This window comes from Coregonus clupeaformis, chromosome 2, assembly GCF_020615455.1.
Source record: "Coregonus clupeaformis isolate EN_2021a chromosome 2, ASM2061545v1, whole genome shotgun sequence".
NCBI lineage: Eukaryota > Metazoa > Chordata > Actinopteri > Salmoniformes > Salmonidae > Coregonus > Coregonus clupeaformis.
In genome coordinates this window covers 28,339,271-28,358,891 of record NC_059193.1, presented here as the reverse complement: position 1 = coordinate 28,358,891, position 19,621 = coordinate 28,339,271, and the positions used below count along the sequence as shown (strand labels likewise).

At 43.4% G+C, this 19,621-nt stretch overlaps 2 protein-coding genes across 3 annotated transcripts in view; both read left to right on the top strand.

Annotated features, from left to right (window-relative positions):
- The first annotated feature begins 5,914 nt into the window (after positions 1 to 5,914).
- Positions 5,915 to 6,238, top strand: LOC121586060 (small integral membrane protein 32-like). The gene has a single exon (XM_041902511.1). The coding sequence runs from the start codon at positions 5,915 to 5,917 to the stop codon at positions 6,236 to 6,238; it is 324 nt and encodes a 107-aa protein (XP_041758445.1).
- Positions 6,239 to 8,170: 1,932 nt separating this feature from the next.
- LOC121532834 (protein diaphanous homolog 1-like) overlaps positions 8,171 to 19,621 on the top strand; it is a 172,644-nt gene continuing 161,193 nt past the window's right edge. For both annotated transcript variants that reach the window (XM_041838636.2, XM_041838629.2), the window contains exon 1: positions 8,171 to 8,920. In XM_041838636.2, coding sequence (XP_041694570.2) covers positions 8,816 to 8,920 — 105 coding nt within the window. In that variant the 5' untranslated portion in view covers positions 8,171 to 8,815. The remainder of the gene's footprint in view (positions 8,921 to 19,621) is intronic.

The window sequence follows — 19,621 nt, the reverse complement described above, 5'->3', positions numbered from 1 at the left end:
CGTTCAAGAATAAATACAATTTTAGAACCAAATAGTCTGGAATGGATGTGATTACCATAAGAGCACTGAGGTAAAAATAAAAAATAAACAATAAAAATACTTGAAAAGAAAAGAACAAAATATTTTTTTAAAGGCTCTCAAAGAAACAGAAATGTCTTGTTGTTTCAAGTTAGTGACAAGTCCCAGAGTCTGTTCATTTGGAGATGTGTTAGTTGTCTGATTGCTGTGGAAGTGAATGGCTCTGGCTCTGCAACATATGAAAAACCAACAGTGTCTCATGTTTCTGGGAGGATAATCAAGTGACTAATTGTACAGAGCCCCAGCCAGCCAGGGCTTGTGATGTACATTGAGGGTAAATCCTAATTTGCAGAGTAATTTCCAGCCAGGTTAAAGAGGAGGTGGAAGGAAGAAAGGAGGATAATGATGAGCATGGAGAGGGGGAGTCATTTGCATACCGAAACCGTTGTTTGTATGTATCTTCACTGCAGTCAGACAAGAATCATCAGAGAAGAGGAGGCATTGTAACGTGTTTGAAAGCATCAACAGACCTGCTACTGGTCTATGTTCTCCATGCTATCCGACTAGTCAATCAAAATCAGTTTCCGGATATTCTGGACAGAGCAAGACAACAATAACATCCATATTTCAATGGACTTAAGTAATCAATTAAACAATGTTCAGTGTGCTAATCAATTCAAATGAAGAAAATGACGAAGGCTTTTTTGTGTTACCTTGGTAACTGGACTGAATAGGGTAATCTGTGTGTAAGCATTTTATCAGGGCTAACTGTGTGTCCCTGTTATCAGAGCAGGTGTTCTGTCTGTGTCTGTATCTGGCTGTTATCAGTTTTGGGTCTGGTCTGTTTGCTCTAGACTGGTAGCAGGGACACTCAATGCCGATGGCAGTTAGCTGCATTGGGGTTGGAGGGACTCAGGGCTTTGTGTACACAACACATAGAGATGCCTGACCGTGCACACATTGAGTTCACTATCCTGTCTGCCCTGTCCCTGGCCTGTCTGTTCTGTCCCTAGCCTGTCTGCACTGTCCCTAGCCTGTCTGTTCTGTCCCTAGCCTGTCTGTTCTGTCCCTAGCCTGTCTGCATTGTCCCTAGCCTGTCTGTTCTGTCCCTAGCCTGTATACCCTGTCCCTGGTCTGTCTTCCCTGTCCCTGGCCTGTCTGTTCTGTCCCTGGCCTGTCTGTTCTGTCCCTGGCCTGTCTGTTCTGTCGCTGGCCTGTCTGTTCTGTCCCTAGCCTGTCTGTTCTGTCCCTGGCCTGTCTGTTCTGTCCCTGGCCTGTCTGTTCTGTCCCTGGCCTGTCTGTTCTGTCCCTGGCCTGTGGGAGAGGAATGGGGTTATGAGAACACCTTCCTCTCACCTATATTACATGGCTGTAGTGAATCTGGGACTTGAAATTATAGGAAACATCCTGTATTGCGCCCTCCCATGATGTAATACCCATCCAATTATAGAACCATACAGAAACAGACACAAACCCAGACAAATCTTTCAGACATATCCTCTGGCTCCAGTGACCTTATTTGTTTTAGATTTATTTTTAATTAAAAACAATGTGATATTTAGGTTGAGATGACACAGTTTACATTTTGGAGAAGTGTAGCTAACTCTAAAACACTCAATCCTGTTTGTGTGGGAGTATGTTACAGTATTTGAGGCAAGTAAAACTTGTGTTGGATGAGGCATATAAGGGAAGATATCACAAAGAGCCACAAAGTCTCCCTTCCTCCAAAACACTGCATGGCACGGGCCCAGCACTCCAGTGAGCGGCGCCGGAGGGGTGGGTGCGTGTGTGTGCTGTGTACGTAATCCCTGTCGCCTCGCTCTCAGCCAACCCGCTGGGCCGGTTACGTCTCATCTCATCTCTCTCTCGCTCTCTCTCTCTCTCTCTCTCTATCTCTCTCTCGCTTTGTCTCTGTCTCTCTTTCCCTCTATCCGCCTCAGTCCTTTTCTATCCTCTCTCTCTCTTGTTCTTTCTCTCTCTCTTTCGCTTTCACTCTCTTGTTCTCTCTCAGTCTCAGTCTTCTCTGTCTGTCTCTCTCTCTCCCTCTCTCTTTTTCTCTATCATCTCTGTCTTTCTGTGTTCTCTCTTTCTCCCTCCCTCCCCTTCTCTCTCTCTCTCTCTCTCTCTCTCTCTCTCTCTCTCTCTCTCTCTCTCTCTCTCTCTCTCTCTCTCTCTCTCTCTCTCTCTCTCTGTCACAGGACTGTCTAAGGAACATCTCTGTTCCCTTGTAAATTATTTTACGAGACAAAGACCCAAGACTTGATCCCTTGCTGCTCCATAAATTGACGTTTGTCTTTCTTGCTTTCTTTCTTTATTAGATGTATGTGTTAATAAGAGAGAGAGAGAGAGAGAGAGAGAGAGAGAGAGAGAGAGAGAGAGAGAGAGAGAGAGAGAGAGAGAGAGAGAGAGAGAGAGAGAGAGAGAGAGAGAGAGAGAGAGAGAGAGAGAGAGAGAGAGAGAGAGAGAGAGAGATAGTCGGGGTCCCTAATAAAGCCTACTACAGTCCTGCTGGATGAGAAGTACAATACAGCGTTCATAATCCAAATTCCATCGTCATGGGTTACCAGCTGATGAGCATAGCTGGATAAGAAACACAATTAGCTATGGAGCAAGGCATCTTTGACAGAGTAGGTTGCCCCACTCTGTAGGCAAGCTGCTTGTCAACCTCATGTCAGGAGACTGCACTGGAATTTGGCAAATACGGGTGAGATTGTCAGCAAGTGGAATGTAAAGAGATCGAGTTGGACAGCGGAGCACTGGGAAAGTGGGTCATTCTTATTGGGTGCTGAGCAGAGGGGGGTGGAGGAGAGTGTGGGGAGCCTGTAGAAAAGTAGGCCCAGGGCGAAAGAGTGTCACTTGCAAAAAGCTATTACTATCTCCTTACCCGTCACAATTACTGAGATGTTTTCCCTTCCATATGTAAACATGACTTGAGGCTATACTTGTGTTCATCTGTGACAAGGAGATTTAGCCAAGCACTGGGGTCTAAAGCCTCTTTCAGCATGTTATATAAGTTTGTGTATGGTTGCATAACAAGGTGATGACATTTCACATAGTCGTCTAGAGGTCATTGAAGATGCAATGGGCTTGGTTTTCACATAAAGGAATGTTACATTATTACATCATACTCTACCATGTACTCTTTGTCTTCCCACTGATCAGTGTGAGGTGGATATAGGATTCCATTCCACATGTCTACCTTCCATGTAGTTTAAGATGACTGCATTAGAGACAGGAGAGGAAAGGAAGCTATTGAAGTCCCTATGGAGAGTAAATTCTTGTAATATTGTATAGATTCAGATGTATCATGTTGTTATGATAGTAAAAACATAAGATAATAATAAGATATTATATTTTATATTGCATATGAAATCAAACTCCTGTTCTGCAATGGTGAATGTTTTTAATCTTTCATCGCTTGGCAGATATGTATGAGGTGTGTGTGTGAGTGTGTGCGTGTGTGCGTGTGTGTGTGTGTGTGTGTGTGTGTGTGTGTGTGTGTGTGTGTGTGTGTGTGTGTTTGTCTCAGTGGACCTTGTCAGTCTGTCGTCCTGTTGCGACCACGACAGGTGCTCATGAATAATGAATATGAACCAGCCAGCCAACCTTTTAAGGTAGTGCTGTTTTAATCATGTTCAACCCAAATACCCACTGCAATATTGCTGGGTTCCAGTGGTCGCCTTCACCTGAATATCTCTGACAAATGTAATTGTTGTGGTTTCCATACAGGGGCTGTGCTGAATTCATGGCTATTTTGTGATATTCTTCAATCTGACAGCAGGTGAGTGTGATTTCCATAGGGACAGTCAAGCAGAGATGAGAGATGAGAGATGAGAGAGAGAGAGAGAGAGAGAGAGAGAGAGAGAGAGAGAGAGAGAGAGAGAGAGAGAGAGAGAGAGAGAGAGAGAGAGAGAGAGAGAGAGAGAGAGAGAGAGAGAGAGAGAAAAGCATTCATTTAGAGGGTTAGCGCTGGAGGCTGTCACTGTTATTAGAGAGAATGGTTGATCTCTGCAGCCAAACACAATAATATAATATTGGTATCATTTACCAGCTGCGTGACACTGAGCATGGCATGCAAGGCTACTGTGATAATGTAACACATTTTTATACATACCATGTATAAACCCACTCACTTTTGGCAAGAAGCTTTAAGATTTGTAGGTTAACATATCTGGGTGCCTGTACATGCCTCCAGCTATTATGATCCATAAATCCTCACCATCTCCAAATGTTCATCCCAGAATAGAATAACCCTCACATCTCCACAGCCCCACTGACTACTCTCTATATGGCTACCTATGGCATGGCCTTATTTCATCATCAATATCAGGGTCATATTACTCATCCACTCTACACTCTCTCTGAGAAAAGCACACTTTCAGGTTCTACCAAAAGACTGGACTTGCATCATGCTGTATTTTTCAGGAGAGGGGTTGGATGTACAAGCGTTTTACGCCTGAGGGTTAAGATAAATACATTCAGAATGCAGCCTAGTTGCAGGTCTGGTTGGGGGCTGTTCCCTTTAACTGCCCCCCTCCCCCTCCCCACCCAAAGCTCTCTCTCTCTCTCTCTCTCTAATCACCCTGAGAGATTCCGCACTGCCCTAACAATTGTTTAACTCACTTTCTCTCAAATGAAGAAGGACCGGTTGGGAGAAAATCCAGAGAAGGAGAGAGTGAGGGAGACACGGCATTACATGACACACTTGACTTTAACACATCCCTGTGCGCACAGGGATCCCATCTGGCGCGTGCCCTCTCCCTCTCCGTAACCAATCTATCCTCTCCCCACAACACACAAACCGAGGCAGAGAGGAAGCTGTATACGACCTGGAGAGAGAGAGAAAGAGCTCCAAGAATATTTCTGTCTTCTATCAATTTTCTATCTCTCCCCCACCCCACTCTTCGGGTCTGGGTCGATATTCCCGTTGGGGGATCGTTTTGAGTTGAAGGCACTCAAAACCGAGACATATCGACCTTTCCTGGATATAAGAACGTGAGTGGGACGCGAGAAGGAACCGGGAGTGAACCGATGTGCCCCTTGCCTACCCTCTCTCTACCCGCGCTCCAACCAATACATTACAGCGCACTAAGGAGCCACTTGGACCAACCAACCGAAAGAAAATCCGTGCACATGGGATGGTCTCCATATAACCTCCTTTTAAACTTGACCAATTAGGCTATACCAATTAGCCTTTTCATTTGCATAGTGGGCGACATTGTCACTTACAGTCCAGATAGGCTACTCTGGTGTTTACGGTAAGAACTCTCAATGAAGAAATCAGAGGATTTATGATCTCACGGTTACAGCCGGAGAAGCTCCTGCATGTCGGTTTAGGCCTACATCACCGGTAACGAGACTAGACAACCTCTGGTGATTTTACGTGACTTAGACATACATGGATATGCGAAATTCAGTTCTGCGTGGGGATAAATGAATGGCTTAAGGACAGGCGGCATATGGTCTGTAGGCGCAGCGGATTTAGTACCAAACAACACCGCCTCTCCAGAGCGCGTCCTCTCCGGGAGAGAGTGGACAGAGCAAACAACGCCTGAGGAATGCGGGCTCTGTTTCCCTGGATCTCCACCTCAGCTGCGGGTCACCCCGCTGCACACACCAAAGTAAGTAACAGATTCGTATGAGGTAGGCTATTATGGATAGAGACACTCAGTTCGTTTGCCGTATTGACACACTCCATTTCTTTCCATGTGCGTCATTCTTTTCCACAGGGGTCTGTAGCCCAATTGTGCACTTATGGTCGTTTGTGAACTGTTAACATTTGCATGATTGATCGTTATATAGCCTATCAACACATTGAACTGTGATTAGAAACTGCTATTTTACTCCCTTCCCAGTTGAACGTTGACCGGGTGGAAGGCCGGTGACGCGAGCGGTCATGTTGAGACAAATCCTGCTGAATTCCACCAACGCACTAGACTTCGACCTAGGGATGGCCCTCCAGACGCACGAGACCGTGTCCGTTAACGCATCTCACGGATCGGTGAACATGGCGGCCCTGCTCAGGCCCACGGGCAGCAGGGGCGGGATGCGGGAGGAAGAGGAGCTGAACAAACCGGACCTAGCCACCTACTTGGTAATCTGTCTGGTGCTGTTTCTGCTCGTGCTGCTCATCGTTTTCTTCATCAACTGTCAGCTTAGGAACTCCTTCTTCATGCCCTACGATCGGTCTCTCCGAGAGGCCCGGACCTCATACAAATAGAATCCGTGACCCACTCAGCTGGTAACGTCTGTAGGACTAGGTAACTTGTGTTATGAATGTGTTCATGGAAGGATGTGTGATATTGACTATTTCAGCCAGTGCATGGTCCAAACGCTGTGCGTAACCGTTATGTGTTCATTTGGCACAATGAGATAGAGACCTATTACGCGCCCTGTTCCAAACTGCACTAAATGTCATTACGTGTAGGCCTATATAAATGTGTATGTTTTTTTGTTGTTGTATATAAAACATTTTATATTACAGCACTGTAATGCGCTCTTCTGCAGATCTATTGTGTAATTCTGAGCTTAAAGTTTCATTCTTTGTATTGTGTAAAACCATGATTAAATATATTATATTTGTCCATCTAGTTCAATATGGCTATATGAAAATCATAGGTGATAATGATGATGATGATGATGATGATGATGATGGGATGACACGGATTGATAGTTGAATATCCGAGACAAGAGGTTTCATGACTGCATCCCTGTTTATCACGCGCTTTCATTTTTTTAATTTTATTAAACCATCACTCACAATGTACTAGTTTAATTGCTCGCAGAACGAGTGGTTAACGCTGATATAAATCGCCCAAGACAAATTGACTATCTATCCTTTTATCCAGAGGCCTCGCTGTCTATGCCGACTCCACTCTGAAATATGTTGTTCCAAAACACCCTTGATGGAGAATGAGATACATATATCCTAATCCACTAGATGCCAAGACAGTTTTGTGACCACAAGGGAGTAGCCTGTGTGTGTGTGTGTGTGTGTGTGTGTGTGTGTGTGTGTGTGTGTGTGCGCGCGCGCAATGTAGGCCTAGGCCGTGGCCAAACTGAATTACTTTCCAGATTGTAATTTCCTGTGTGTGCATCTTCATATAGCTAATTGCTTTCTACCATTTTCAGAGGAGGGCAGGTTTACATTGAAGGAATTCCTCAGCCAGCCTAGATAAAGACATTTTCATGAATTTGAGCAAGTTACATTTTATGGAAATTGCTGTGAGTGTTGAAGTGAAAATAATAGTCAATTGGAGGCCTGCCCGCCTGGATTTGGTTCGACGCAGTCGGCACATTCTGAAGGAAAGATAAATACATATTGTGGAAAGATAGACCACTGCTAATGCTGCCTATACTCTAACGTAGCCCCATAATTCTAGTCGATTTTACTGCTAAGTCATTGAAACTTGTTGTGCTCAGAATCGTGATAATTTGATTTGTTTTAGACAAGGGTGAAACTTTCTTGACACTTGAATGACCCGGAGATAAATCAGGCCAACCGTTGACAGAAAACGAACCTGCTGTTCGTGTTTTAACCACTAGGTGGTAGCCTAAGACTGTCATTAGTCTTATCTTGAAATCTAAGGAAATAATTATGAAATTGTGAATCAAATTTAAGCTTATGAGGAAAATAGTATTTCCATATCACAATGAACTGCAGAGGTGGATTCGTTCTATTGTTGTGTCTGTTCTATTGTTGTGTCTGTTTGTGTTTTTAAGACATAGAGTGAGTACAATAACATTCTCAACTCCATATGTTGGGATGGTTAAAAATATAGACTATGAACCACACCCCAAACACATTCTAACGGGATTTTGTCATGCTGGAGCTGAGCTGGAAAGAGTAAAATATGTCCCCAAAAATATAGGGGGAGGGGGGATTCTGAAATTATAGACTACTTTACTCAAAGCTACATTTCAATCACTTTAAATGTAGCCTTCAACTTTTCTATTTTTATTAAGCATGATTTGATTAATTTGTTTTGCGTCGTTCTACTTCACATGTGACTTTTGTTCACATTCATCAAATTTACAAGAACGACTTGAGGGCAACCCGTCCTTCTACTGTAAATGTCATGTCTCTCAGGTGTAGTTCTAGTGCGCATGGCTCCTCCCCCATCCGTTCCAATTTGTTAGGACAGGAAGAAGACTACTGTGGACGTGTTTGAACGCTGTCACTCGGGAAAGTTAATTTGTTGCAGTAATGACACGAATTTGGGGAAACTATAATAATGGAGTCAACAGTGACATGACCACGGTGTTGTATAGAAACAACTTGTGGTAGTAGGAAGAACCGTCAAATTTTTTTTTTACCGAGTTTTAAGATATCTAGCTAGTCAGCCATCATTCTCTACCGCATAGACAGGGAGGCACTCAAAATTTGCGAGGATTACGGACAACCTCTTTCTTTGGGAAGACTATTGCGCAACATTAACTAGCTAGATGTAATGGTAAAGTTGTGTTTGGTGCAACAACAAAGAGTCGTCAAGAGTGGCTCCTATACATTTCCTTCCGTTGTTTGGGGGTACTTTAAATTTCCCTCCTTTTTCAGTCACAGGCGGGGGGTTCGGGTTATTGGCTACAGCTAGCCACTTGCTAAAAGTAACTAGTCCAAAAGCAGTAAACTAGTACAGACAGTCCTCAGGGGCTACTCAGACTTTTTTTCGTCGGAAAGGACAGCTTTTGATAACTTGGTAGTGGGGCGTAAGTTTGTTTTGTGTAAAAATACGGAAATCACCGGGTGTGTTTTGGGGTTTATTTTTGTTCTCCCTTTGAGGAAATTGTCTAAATCACAATGGATCCTAATGCGGGGAATTCTGCCTCTGCTGCTACTCCCAAAAGCAAGAAGGACAAGAAAGAAAAGAAAAGTTATGAAGATGGAGACGGGAAAAAGAAATTTGTACGTATTCATTTAATATTTCACTGCTTGTGAGTTAGCTAGCTAACGCACTCCTGTTCAATGTTACTTTAGAGCTCTGATGACAACATGCTGAACAAGTGTGGACGCATCAACAGCTACTTTTTGGTAGAACAAGTGGCTTGTCATTATATCACTTGTATCTCTGCCTACCAAACCTGCTTGTGATTATATTTAATTTGCAGCCAGTTATATTATAATATTATTCAGCGTGTTTTCCCACCACTCTGAAATCTGCAAGGCTAATGTCAAACCTTGGTTTGTGAACCAATGAGGAAGTAGGTAGCTATCCACCTCATGTCCAACTCTGAAGCGTTGCAATGAGTGACATTGTAGCAAACGGCGTGACTCGCGGTTTGGAAACTGTAACCCGGTAGCAAGTTCGTGTTTGTTTTGGAGATGAAACGGTTAGGGTTTTTCACAGGTTACTGTCTCCGGATTGAACCGGGGTATAGTACAGTACATCATATGGAATACATTTTATTCTCTGTTCTGCACTTTCACACGTAGGCAAGGAATTTGCATGGTCTCCCTTGCGGGATAATATTCTGAAATGTCATTTACACGTCACAATAACATAAACGATTTTGAATGAGAAATATATTTAAATCATCAACAGAAAGAATATGTTACTTTGTATGGTAGAGTTAAACACTGACATGCGGTACATCGCGCTGGCTGTAGTAACCTGATGGAGGGGGATATAGTAACATCATAGCCAGTGAGAGTACCCATGGTAAGAATGGGTAATTCAATGTGATGAATGATATCAGAAAAATGTCAGCGATAAGTGGTCGGTGTCGATCATTTTCGGTTGTTCGCCTCAGCTCTAACACAGAGGTCATTAGATCAACCCTGCCTGGACACACCTCAAGCAGAAATAACCCTTCCCAGCATGCAACACTGCCCCCACCTGATGCCCATCCCACTAGACAGAGGCCACTGATTGGCTGATGATGAACCCTCTGACAGTAGTTCTACACACAGTGAGAGTTTTGTAACACTGTAACACAACCCATGACCTCTGCCTGTTGAGTTGTTCAGTCTCTCATTAGCTGTGCGGGGGAAAGTAGGATACCTAGTCAGATGCACAACTGAATGCATTCAACTGAAATGTCTTCCATGTTTAACTCAACCACTCTGAATCAGAGAGGTGCGGGGGCTGCCTTAATCGACATCCATGTCATCGGCACCCAGGGAGCAGTTATTGTTGGGGGTTAACTGCCTTGCTCAAAGGCAGAACGGCAGATTTGTCCACCTTGCCTGCTCGGGGATTCAAACCAGCGACCTTTCAGTTAGTGGCCCAATGCTCTTAACCACTAGGCTTCCTGCCGATGAGTGCACCTGGCGGGGCAGCCCCTCTCTCTGGATAAGAGCATATTATAGCTCAGAGAATGAGAGCTCATGTGAAACTGGAGTGGTAAATGCACCTGGAGGAGCCTCTTGGATCTGAAGGAGGGAGAGGGAAATGGGGGGAGAGTCGTAGGGAGAATTGGGGAGAGGTAGGGGGTTGCAGGGGGATGGATATTATTAGTAGAGATTCCACAGTGGATTAAGAAAAAGAGCGGTGTTGTCGTTAGAGATGACATGGCTTTGAGCTTGAGTCAGATATATGCATGTAGAACAGAAAAACAGCATGCAGGGCTGCCTTTTACAGTCTTTTATGTCAAACAATAAACATCAAAATATATATCTGAACTTGGGGGGCCAAATACGCGGGCCGCCAGTTGGGGAACCCTGATATAGGCTTTGACTGTGGTACCTAGTAAACCCTACAGGTGCAGAGTATGTAGCCTAAAGAGCGTGAGCTCGGTCTGTCCTAACTGGATAAGTGACTTGTGTAATAAAAGTCTGCTATGTCAGGGCAAGCAGGCAGAGGAATGCATTCGCTCACTGCAGGAATCTAATCTTCTACATACTTACATTTTTCCTCTCCTCGACTGTTTCTTTTTCTGTTTTCTCTCATTTCATCACATTCACATGCTTTCTGTTGTGTTCGGTCTCTGTTTTATCTCATGATCATCTGGAAGGATGGAGCTTTGTTAGGCATGGATCATGAGTTCTTATCTTATCATTGATCCATTGTTCTATGCTACTGACGTAGCCCACTAGGTGATGATCGGTATTGTAGGCCCATGTGTTGAGTCATTGAAATGGGTGTGGATTGGGTGGGTGTTCTGTGATATTTGTCCCAGTGTCAGTCAGGCTGGACACAGCTAGTCAACTCACTGAGGAGAAAGTAACAGAGGTGATAAACCATGTCAAATTTAATTTGTCAAATACACGTGTTTAGCAGATGTTATTGCGGGTGTAGCGAAATGCTTGTGCTTCTAGCTCCGACAGTGCAGTAATATCTAACAAGTAATATCTAACAATTTCACAACATATACCCAATACACACAAATCTAAGTAAGGAATGGAATTAAAAATATATACATAGATGGACGAGCAATGACAGAGCGGCATAGACTAAGATACAGTAGAATATTATAGAATAGAATACAGTATATACATATGAGATGAGTAGTGCAAGATATGTAAACATTATTAAAGTGACTAGTGTTCAATTTCTTAAAGTGGTCAGTGATTTATATAGGCGGCAGCAGCCTCTAATGTGCTAGTGATGACTATTTAACAGTCTGATGGCCTTGAGATATAAGCTGTTTTTCAGTCTCTCGGTCCCAGCTTTGATGCACCTGTACTGACCTCACCTTCTGGATGATAGCGGGGTGAACAGACAGTGGCTCGGGTGGTTGATGTCCTTGATGATCTTTTTGGCCTTCCTGTGACCGGGTGCTGTAGGTGTCCTGGAGGGCGGGTAGTTTGCCCCCAGTAATGCGTTCAGCAGACCGCACCACCCTCTGGAGAGCCCTGCGGTTGCAGGCGGTGCAGTTGCCGTACCAGGCGGTGATACAGCCCGACAGGATGCTCTCAATGGTGCATCTGTAAAAGTTTGAGGGTTTTAGGTGCCATGCCAAATTTCTTCAGCCTCCTGAGGTTGAAGAGGCTCTGTTGCGCCTTCACCACACTGTCTGCGTGGGTGGGCCATTTCAGTTTGTCAGTGATGGCCAAGTCCACGATCATCTCATTTGTTTTGTTGATGTTGAGTGAGAGGTTATCTTCCTGGCACCACACTCCCAGAGCCCTCACCTCCTCCCTGTAGGCTATCTCATCATTGTTGGTAATCAAGCCTACTACTGTTGTGTCTTCTGCAAACTTGATGATTGAGTTGCTTGGCCACACAGTCATTTGACAGCCTCTGCTCTTCAAACATGCTGGCTAAAGAGCTGTGTCAAGAACCATGTCAGTGTATATCTCTGTGTGTTGGTGTGCATTCTGCATTATAATTGTGTGTGTGAGGGCGGCAAAGAACAGAGAACACCTCATTCTGTGCTACTTAGCTAACTTCTTTAGTAAATCCCTCTTTCTTCCCTTTTTAGGACGTTAAACAAGTGCCTGTCTGTGTGCATGTACCCCACTGCCTTGGTTTATTGAATGTTCCAGTCTGTCTGCATGTACCCCACTGCCTTGGTTTATTGAATGTTCCAGTCTGTGTGCATGTACCCCACTGCCTTGGTTTATTGAATGTTCCAGTCTGTGTGCATGTACCCCACTGCCTTGGTTTATTGAATGTTCCAGTCTGTGTGCATGTACCCCACTGCCTTGGTTTATTGAATGTTCCAGTCTGTGTGCATGTACCCCACTGCCTTGGTTTATTGAATGTTCCAGTATGTCTGCATGTACCCCACTGCCTTGGTTTATTGAATGTTCCAGTATGTCTGCATGTACCCCACTGCCTTGGTTTATTGAATGTTCCAGTATGTCTGCATGTATCCCACTGCCTTGGTTTATTGAATGTTCCAGTCTGTCTGCATGTACCCCACTGCCTTGGTTTATTGAATGTTCCAGTCTGTCTGCATGTACCCCACTGCCTTGGTTTATTGAATGTTCCACACTTAACGGCACTGATTTAGGTTCCACCTGTCTTTGATGGTGAATGCTTTTTCTGTTGGAGTCAGTTGGGTTGAGTGAACGAACACCCATTATATAGTGGGGAGAACAAGTATTTGATACACTGACGATTTTGCAGGTTTTCCTACTTACAAAGCATGTAGAGGTCTGTAATTTTTTATCATAGGTACACTTCAACTGTGAGAGACCAGAATCTAAAACAAAAATCCAGAAAATCACATTGTATGATTTTTAAGTAATTAATTTGCATTTTATTGCATGACATAATTATTTGATCACCTACCAACCAGTAAGAATTCCTGCTCTCACAGACCTGTTCGTTTTTCTTTAGGAAGCCCTCCTGTTCTTCACTCATTACTTGTATTAACTGCACCTGTTTGAACTCGTTACCTGTATAAAAGACACCTGTCCACACACTCAATCAAACAGACTCCAACCTCTCCACAATGGCCAAGACCAGAGAGCTGTGTAAGGACATCAGGGATACAATTGTAGACCTGCACAAGGCTGGGATGGGCTACAGGACAATAGGCAAGCAGCTTGGTGAGAAGGCAACAACTGTTGGCGCAATTATTAGAAAATGGAAGAAGTTCAAGATGACGGTCAATCACCCTCGGTCTGGGGGTCCATGCAAGATCTCACCTCGTGGGGCATCAATGATCATGAGGAAGGTGAGGGATCAGCCCAGAACTACACGGCAGGACCTGGTCAATGACCTGAAGAGAGCTGGGACCACAGTCTCAAAGAAAACCATTAGTAACACACTACGCCGTCATGGATTAAAATCCTGCAGCGCACGCAAGGTCCCCCTGCTCAAGCCAGCGCATGTCCAGGCCTGTCTGAAGTTTGCCAATGACCATCTGGATGATCCAGAGGAGAATGAGAGTAGGTCATGTGGTCTGATGAGACAAAAATTTAGCTTTTTGGTCTAAACTCCACTCGCCATGTTTGGAGGAAGAAGAAGGATGAGTACAACCCCAAGAACACCATCCCAACCGTGAAGTATGGAGGTGGAAACATCATTCTTTGGGGATGCTTTTCTGCAAAGGGGACAGGACGACTGCACCGTATTGAGGGGAGGATGGATGGGGCCATGTATTGCGAGATCTTGAAGATGGGTCGTGGCTGGGTCTTCCAGCATGACAATGACCCGAAACACACAGCCAGGGCAACTAAGGAGTGGCTCCGTAAGAAGCATCTCAAGGTCCTGGAGTGGCCTAGCCAGTCTCCAGACCTGAACCCAATAGAAAATCTTTGGAGGGAGCTGAAAGTCCGTATTGCCCAGCGACAGCCCCGAAACCTGAAGGATCTGGAGAAGGTCTGTATGGAGGAGGCCAAAATCCCTTCTACAGTGTGTGCAAACCTGGTCAAGACCTACAGGAAACGTATGATCTCTGTAATTGCAAACAAAGGTTTCTGTACCAAATATTAAGTTCTGCTTTTCTGATGTATGAAATACTTATGTCATGCAATAAAATGCAAATTAATTACTTAAAAATCATACAATGTGATTTTCTGGATTTTTGTTTTAGTGTACCTATGATAAAAATTACAGACCTCTACATGCTTTGAAAGTAGGACAATCGGCAGTGTATCATACTTGTTCTCCCCACTGTATATGTTTTGTTCTGTCCATCTCACCTCTGTTTTATCACTGATAAATGCTTGCTTTTGACACATTCTATGAACTCATGCTGCTTTCTATCCTCGCCAAGCCACAGTGCTCGCAGTCCCATTAGTAGGGGCAAAGCGATGTTTAATCTAAATATTGTATTAATGTGGTCTGGAGGTGTTTGAACTCTAATATTAAACTTTCAGTCTCTGGTGTGTTTGTCTCTGGGCTGTTCTGTGACAACATGGGCTAACCTTTTAAACTCTTCAGTTGTATTGAAAGAATGGGAGTCATTTCTGCTTTTCTTTGTCAAACACATCCTTTTTCTTGGACGTGGGCGTTTCTCGTTTAAATGTTTATTTTCATTTATGAAAACAGTTAGGCTGCAGTACAAATCCAGCTATTACCTCATTTTACTATCTCAATGTTCCTTTACTATGTTGCAAGACTTTAGAAAGCCAGTTTGAGTTAGTAACTGTGCATGTACATATCTGCTTGTTATTCGCTAAACAAAGACACAAGCCTTCTCACTCTTCAGTCTATATTGTTGCAGGAAGTTGTGCAAAAATTTGAAACAGGAAGTTTCCTTTTTTTTTCCCCATTACCCATTCTGTCACTACACTACCCCTCCTCTCCATCCATTGTGGCAGGACCCAGAGGCACCAGCGTGGGTAGTAAATACAGTTACACAACTCAACTCACTGTTGATATTTTTGAACATACTCTTAATCTGAGAAGGAGTACTAGGCTACCTCGTGTCTGAGAAGGAGTACTAGGCTACCTCATGTCTGAGAAGGAGTACTAGGCTACCTCGTGTCTGAGAAGGAGTACTAGGCTACCTCATGTCTGAGAAGGAGTACTGGTCTACCTCATATCTGAGAAGGAGTACTGGTCTACCTCATGTCTGAGAAGGAGTACTGGTCTACCTCATGTCTGAGAAGGAGTACTAGGCTACCTCATGTCGTAAGCATGCAAGGCTTTACTCCCATCAGTGAGAGCCAATGGACAGAAAGACAAGCAGTAAACACACAGAGAGCGATGAACCAGGGGATGGCATAACTCAACTGAAACCCTGTTAACCTGCATTGTTTAGCCTACCACACACACACACACACACACACACACACCCTTCTAGTATCAGTGGATGGCATTCCTCAGCTAACCCCTGGTCATCCCAGGCACCTTGTTAAACTGCCATGATGTTTCTCTGTCACTGTGTCTGACCCATGTGTCAGGTGAGAACCTAACCTCTGATCCTCATGGTCGTTGCAGGCCTGCTCAGCTACACGCCCGTTTGTTCAAGGGATTATTCACTGAACCCTGGCCGGCCAGCATGCTAGTTAGTGATGGGGGGAAAAAATCGATAGTTACATATCACAATATTATATTTGGACAATCATATCGATATTTGACTTGTTTGCTACTGCAGTTAGCATTAGCTAGCGCTTGTCGGCTGTACTTGCGCCAAAACTCAGGTATTTGTCATCCTACAGCTTGTTCTCCATCTACTTTTTAAATAGTGATTCAACATGTTTTTAGCACTTTTATTTCCCTGACTGATTTAAAATGTATTTTCTCATCATCTCTCTTGTCTCTCTGCAGCATACATATAGTGAGCAATATGTTTGGAACATGAAATCGCAATAAAATCACAGTATCGAATTGCAATACATATAGAATCGAGAGAATCGCAATACATATCTTATCGGCACCTAAGTATCGTGATAATATCGTATTGTAAGGTCCCTGGTAATTCCCAGGCCTAAAGATAGTACAGGGTGTCTGAGCTGTGTGTGCAGCCATCAGGCGTGCATAGTGCTTGGATCTGCCAAGCATGTCATGCAAACGCACGCCCAATCGACCACATCTAGATCCTCTGTGTGACTGATCACTTACAGCAGTTATCCATTCCAGCTGGTAGTCTTTATTTCCTGCTGTGGCTTTTCCACCTGTAGGTTCTGCAGCAGGTTACATCACCATAGTAACGCACACTTCCTGATCTGAGCTGTCTAATAGGAGAGTGCTGCACAACTTACTGAGGTGTCTCACATCACCCAGACTGAACATGAGGATATCTTAGGGTCAAATGAACTTGAAATTGCCCATTAGTCTATAATCTTGTAATATTGGGTTTTATCCCAAGAGTATCAACTGAGTGAGACACCAAACTGGTATCGTTAAGTCATGGTGACATTCTCGACTCCCCACTAGCCCTGGAGTAGGGAGTCGTTTGTGTGTGTAGCTCTGTACTGACGGCCAGGGAGGTTGAACTACGACGATCAGCAGTGACTTACCTACCTGCATCTAAGTGCTCACTCAGATACTCTCATGGACGTGCAGACATAGACACACACACACACACACACACTAGAGGGGGCTTTGTTTGAAGGCTTCTTGTCTAATCCACCCCAAACCATTAATTTCTATGAATAAGTGTTATGTGAAAACAAATTTTTTTGGGAACAAATTTTTTATTTTGTCGTTATAACAAGGTTGGTAGCAACATGTGAAAATCGTTTTGGAAATCTGTTGCCGGCTCAAGTCGACAAAAAAACCCACAATCCAATGCTCTCTCTCTGGAATGGATAGCTGATTAGGTGATCTGGAGTGAAGGTAATTGTTTTAAAAGCGTTATGAAATGTGATTTATTTTCTAGTCCTGAGTGGCGCAGTGGTCAAAGGCACTGCATCGCAGTGCTAACTGTGCCACTAGAGATCCTGGTTCGAATCCAGGCTCTGTCGCAGCCGGCCGCGACCGGGAGACTCATGGGCGGCGCACAATTGGCCCAGCGTCGTCCAGGGTAGGGGAGGGAATGGCCGGCAGGGATGTAGCTCAGTTGATAGAGCATGGCGTTTGCAACGCCAGGGTTGTGGGTTCGATTCCCACGGGGGGCCAGTATAAAAAAATATGTAATCACTAACTGTAAGTCGCTCTGGATAAGAGCGTCTGCTAAATGACTAAAATGTAAATGTAAATGTATGTGCTATCACCAATGACGAGAACCATGTAGCCAATGTTCCCTCACATTTTTGGGGGGCCCTGAGCAAAGTTCAGGTCTGCTGAGCGCAAACTTCCAGCGTGTGTTTACTGTGAACAGTGATGCTGTACTCGCTTTAAGTTACAGTTTTAGACAGTGGTCAAGTAGGCTACTGTGGTTATTTCATTATAATGTAGGCCTACCAGAGTGGCCTACCATCAAAAACAATGGAGAAAATGCATCCCATAACATTTTAACTATCGTTCAGCCTATAGAAGCAGCCAATGTGTGGTGTTCAATGTAGGCCTACATTCATGATACTTTTTGAAAAAAACATGCGGGCTTGACATTAACCTGTTCATCCACTTGTCCTTCAGACAAGGAGGTGACTGAAAATGTTGTTTGATGCAAGAAACCACTTTACAAAATAAAATGCATTGTTATTCCCATACAATTATTACAGAGAATCAGACAAATATGCTACCCTCTGCCTATTGGCTACTTAGCTTATTGAAGCCTTACTCAAAATACAACACTGCCCCTTTTTAAGACAAAAAAAAGCTATTTATCTGACTAGCATTTCAACGTTTTGTGCTCTTGTAGGAAGCAATCACTCCCCCATTGCTGACTACAAATGAGCTGTAACTGGTATAATAACTCACTAACTAGCAAAGGATATGAACAAATGTTCAAAAACGAAGACGGATTCAATACTTAGAATTTTTAAATGTAAATTATTATATACAATTCTTGCAACCAATAGGATGTTATTTATATGTGGGATACAATCTTCCCAGCTCTGCAGATTTTGCTGCGAAGAGACAAAATCATTAGATCATTTGTTTTGGTACTGTCCATTTGTATCTTGTTTTTGGACACAGGTCCAGGAATGGCTAAAGGATTGCAATATCTACCTGGAGCTAACTCTGCAGATAGCATTACTGGGTGATCTGAAAAGTCATTGTCAATCGATCAATAATATAATAATACTTTTAGCAAAAATGTATTTTCAATTTACAATCTGTAGAAACAATGAGAATAGAAAGGTTCAGAACTTTTGTAAAACAGTACAGTTGAAAAATATATGGCAAATAGAAATCCAATATGGATGGGGTTAAGAGATAGATGGATGGTGTTGAATGGAGTTGAAGGATGGGACTAATAACAACTAACAACAACCAATAACAAGAGAACTAATAATGTAAGCATACTGTGTCCATGTATGTGTGTGTGTGTATGTATGTGTGTGTATATGTGTGTGTGTGTGTGTGTGTATATGTGTGTATATATATATATATATATATATATATATATATATATATATATATATATATATATATATATATATATATATATATATATATATATATATATATATATACAGTGGGGAGAACAAGTATTTGATACACTGCCAATTTGGCAGGTTTTCCTACTTACAAAGCATGTAGAGGTCTGTAATTTTTATCATAGGTACACTTCAACTGTGAGAGACGGAATCTAAAACAAAAATCCAGAAAATCACATTGTATGATTTTTAAGTAATTCATTTGCATTTTATTGCATGACATAAGTATTTGATCACCTACCAACCAGTAAGAATTCCAGCTCTCACAGACCTGTTAGTTTTTCTTCAAGAAGCCCTCCTGTTCTCCACTCATTACCTGTATTAACTGCACCTGTTTGAACTCGTTACCTGTATAAAAGACACCTGTCCACACACTCAATCAAACAGACTCCAACCTCTCTACAATGGCCACGACCAGAGAGCTGTGTAAGGACATCAGGGATAAAATTGTAGACCTGCACAAGGCTGGGATGGGCTACAGGACAATAGGCAAGCAGCTTGGTGAGAAGGCAACAACTGTTGGCGCAATTATTAGAAAATGGAAGAAGTTCAAGATGACGGTCAATCACCCTCGGTATGGGGCTCCATGCAAGATCTCACCTCGTGGGGCATCAATGATCATGAGGAAGGTGAAGGATCAGCCCAGAACTACACGGCAGGATCTGGTCAATGACCTGAAGAGAGCTGGGACCACAGTCTCAAAGAAAACCATTAGTAACACACTATGCCGTCATGGATTAAAATCCTGCAGCGCACGCAAGGTCCCCCTGCTCAAGC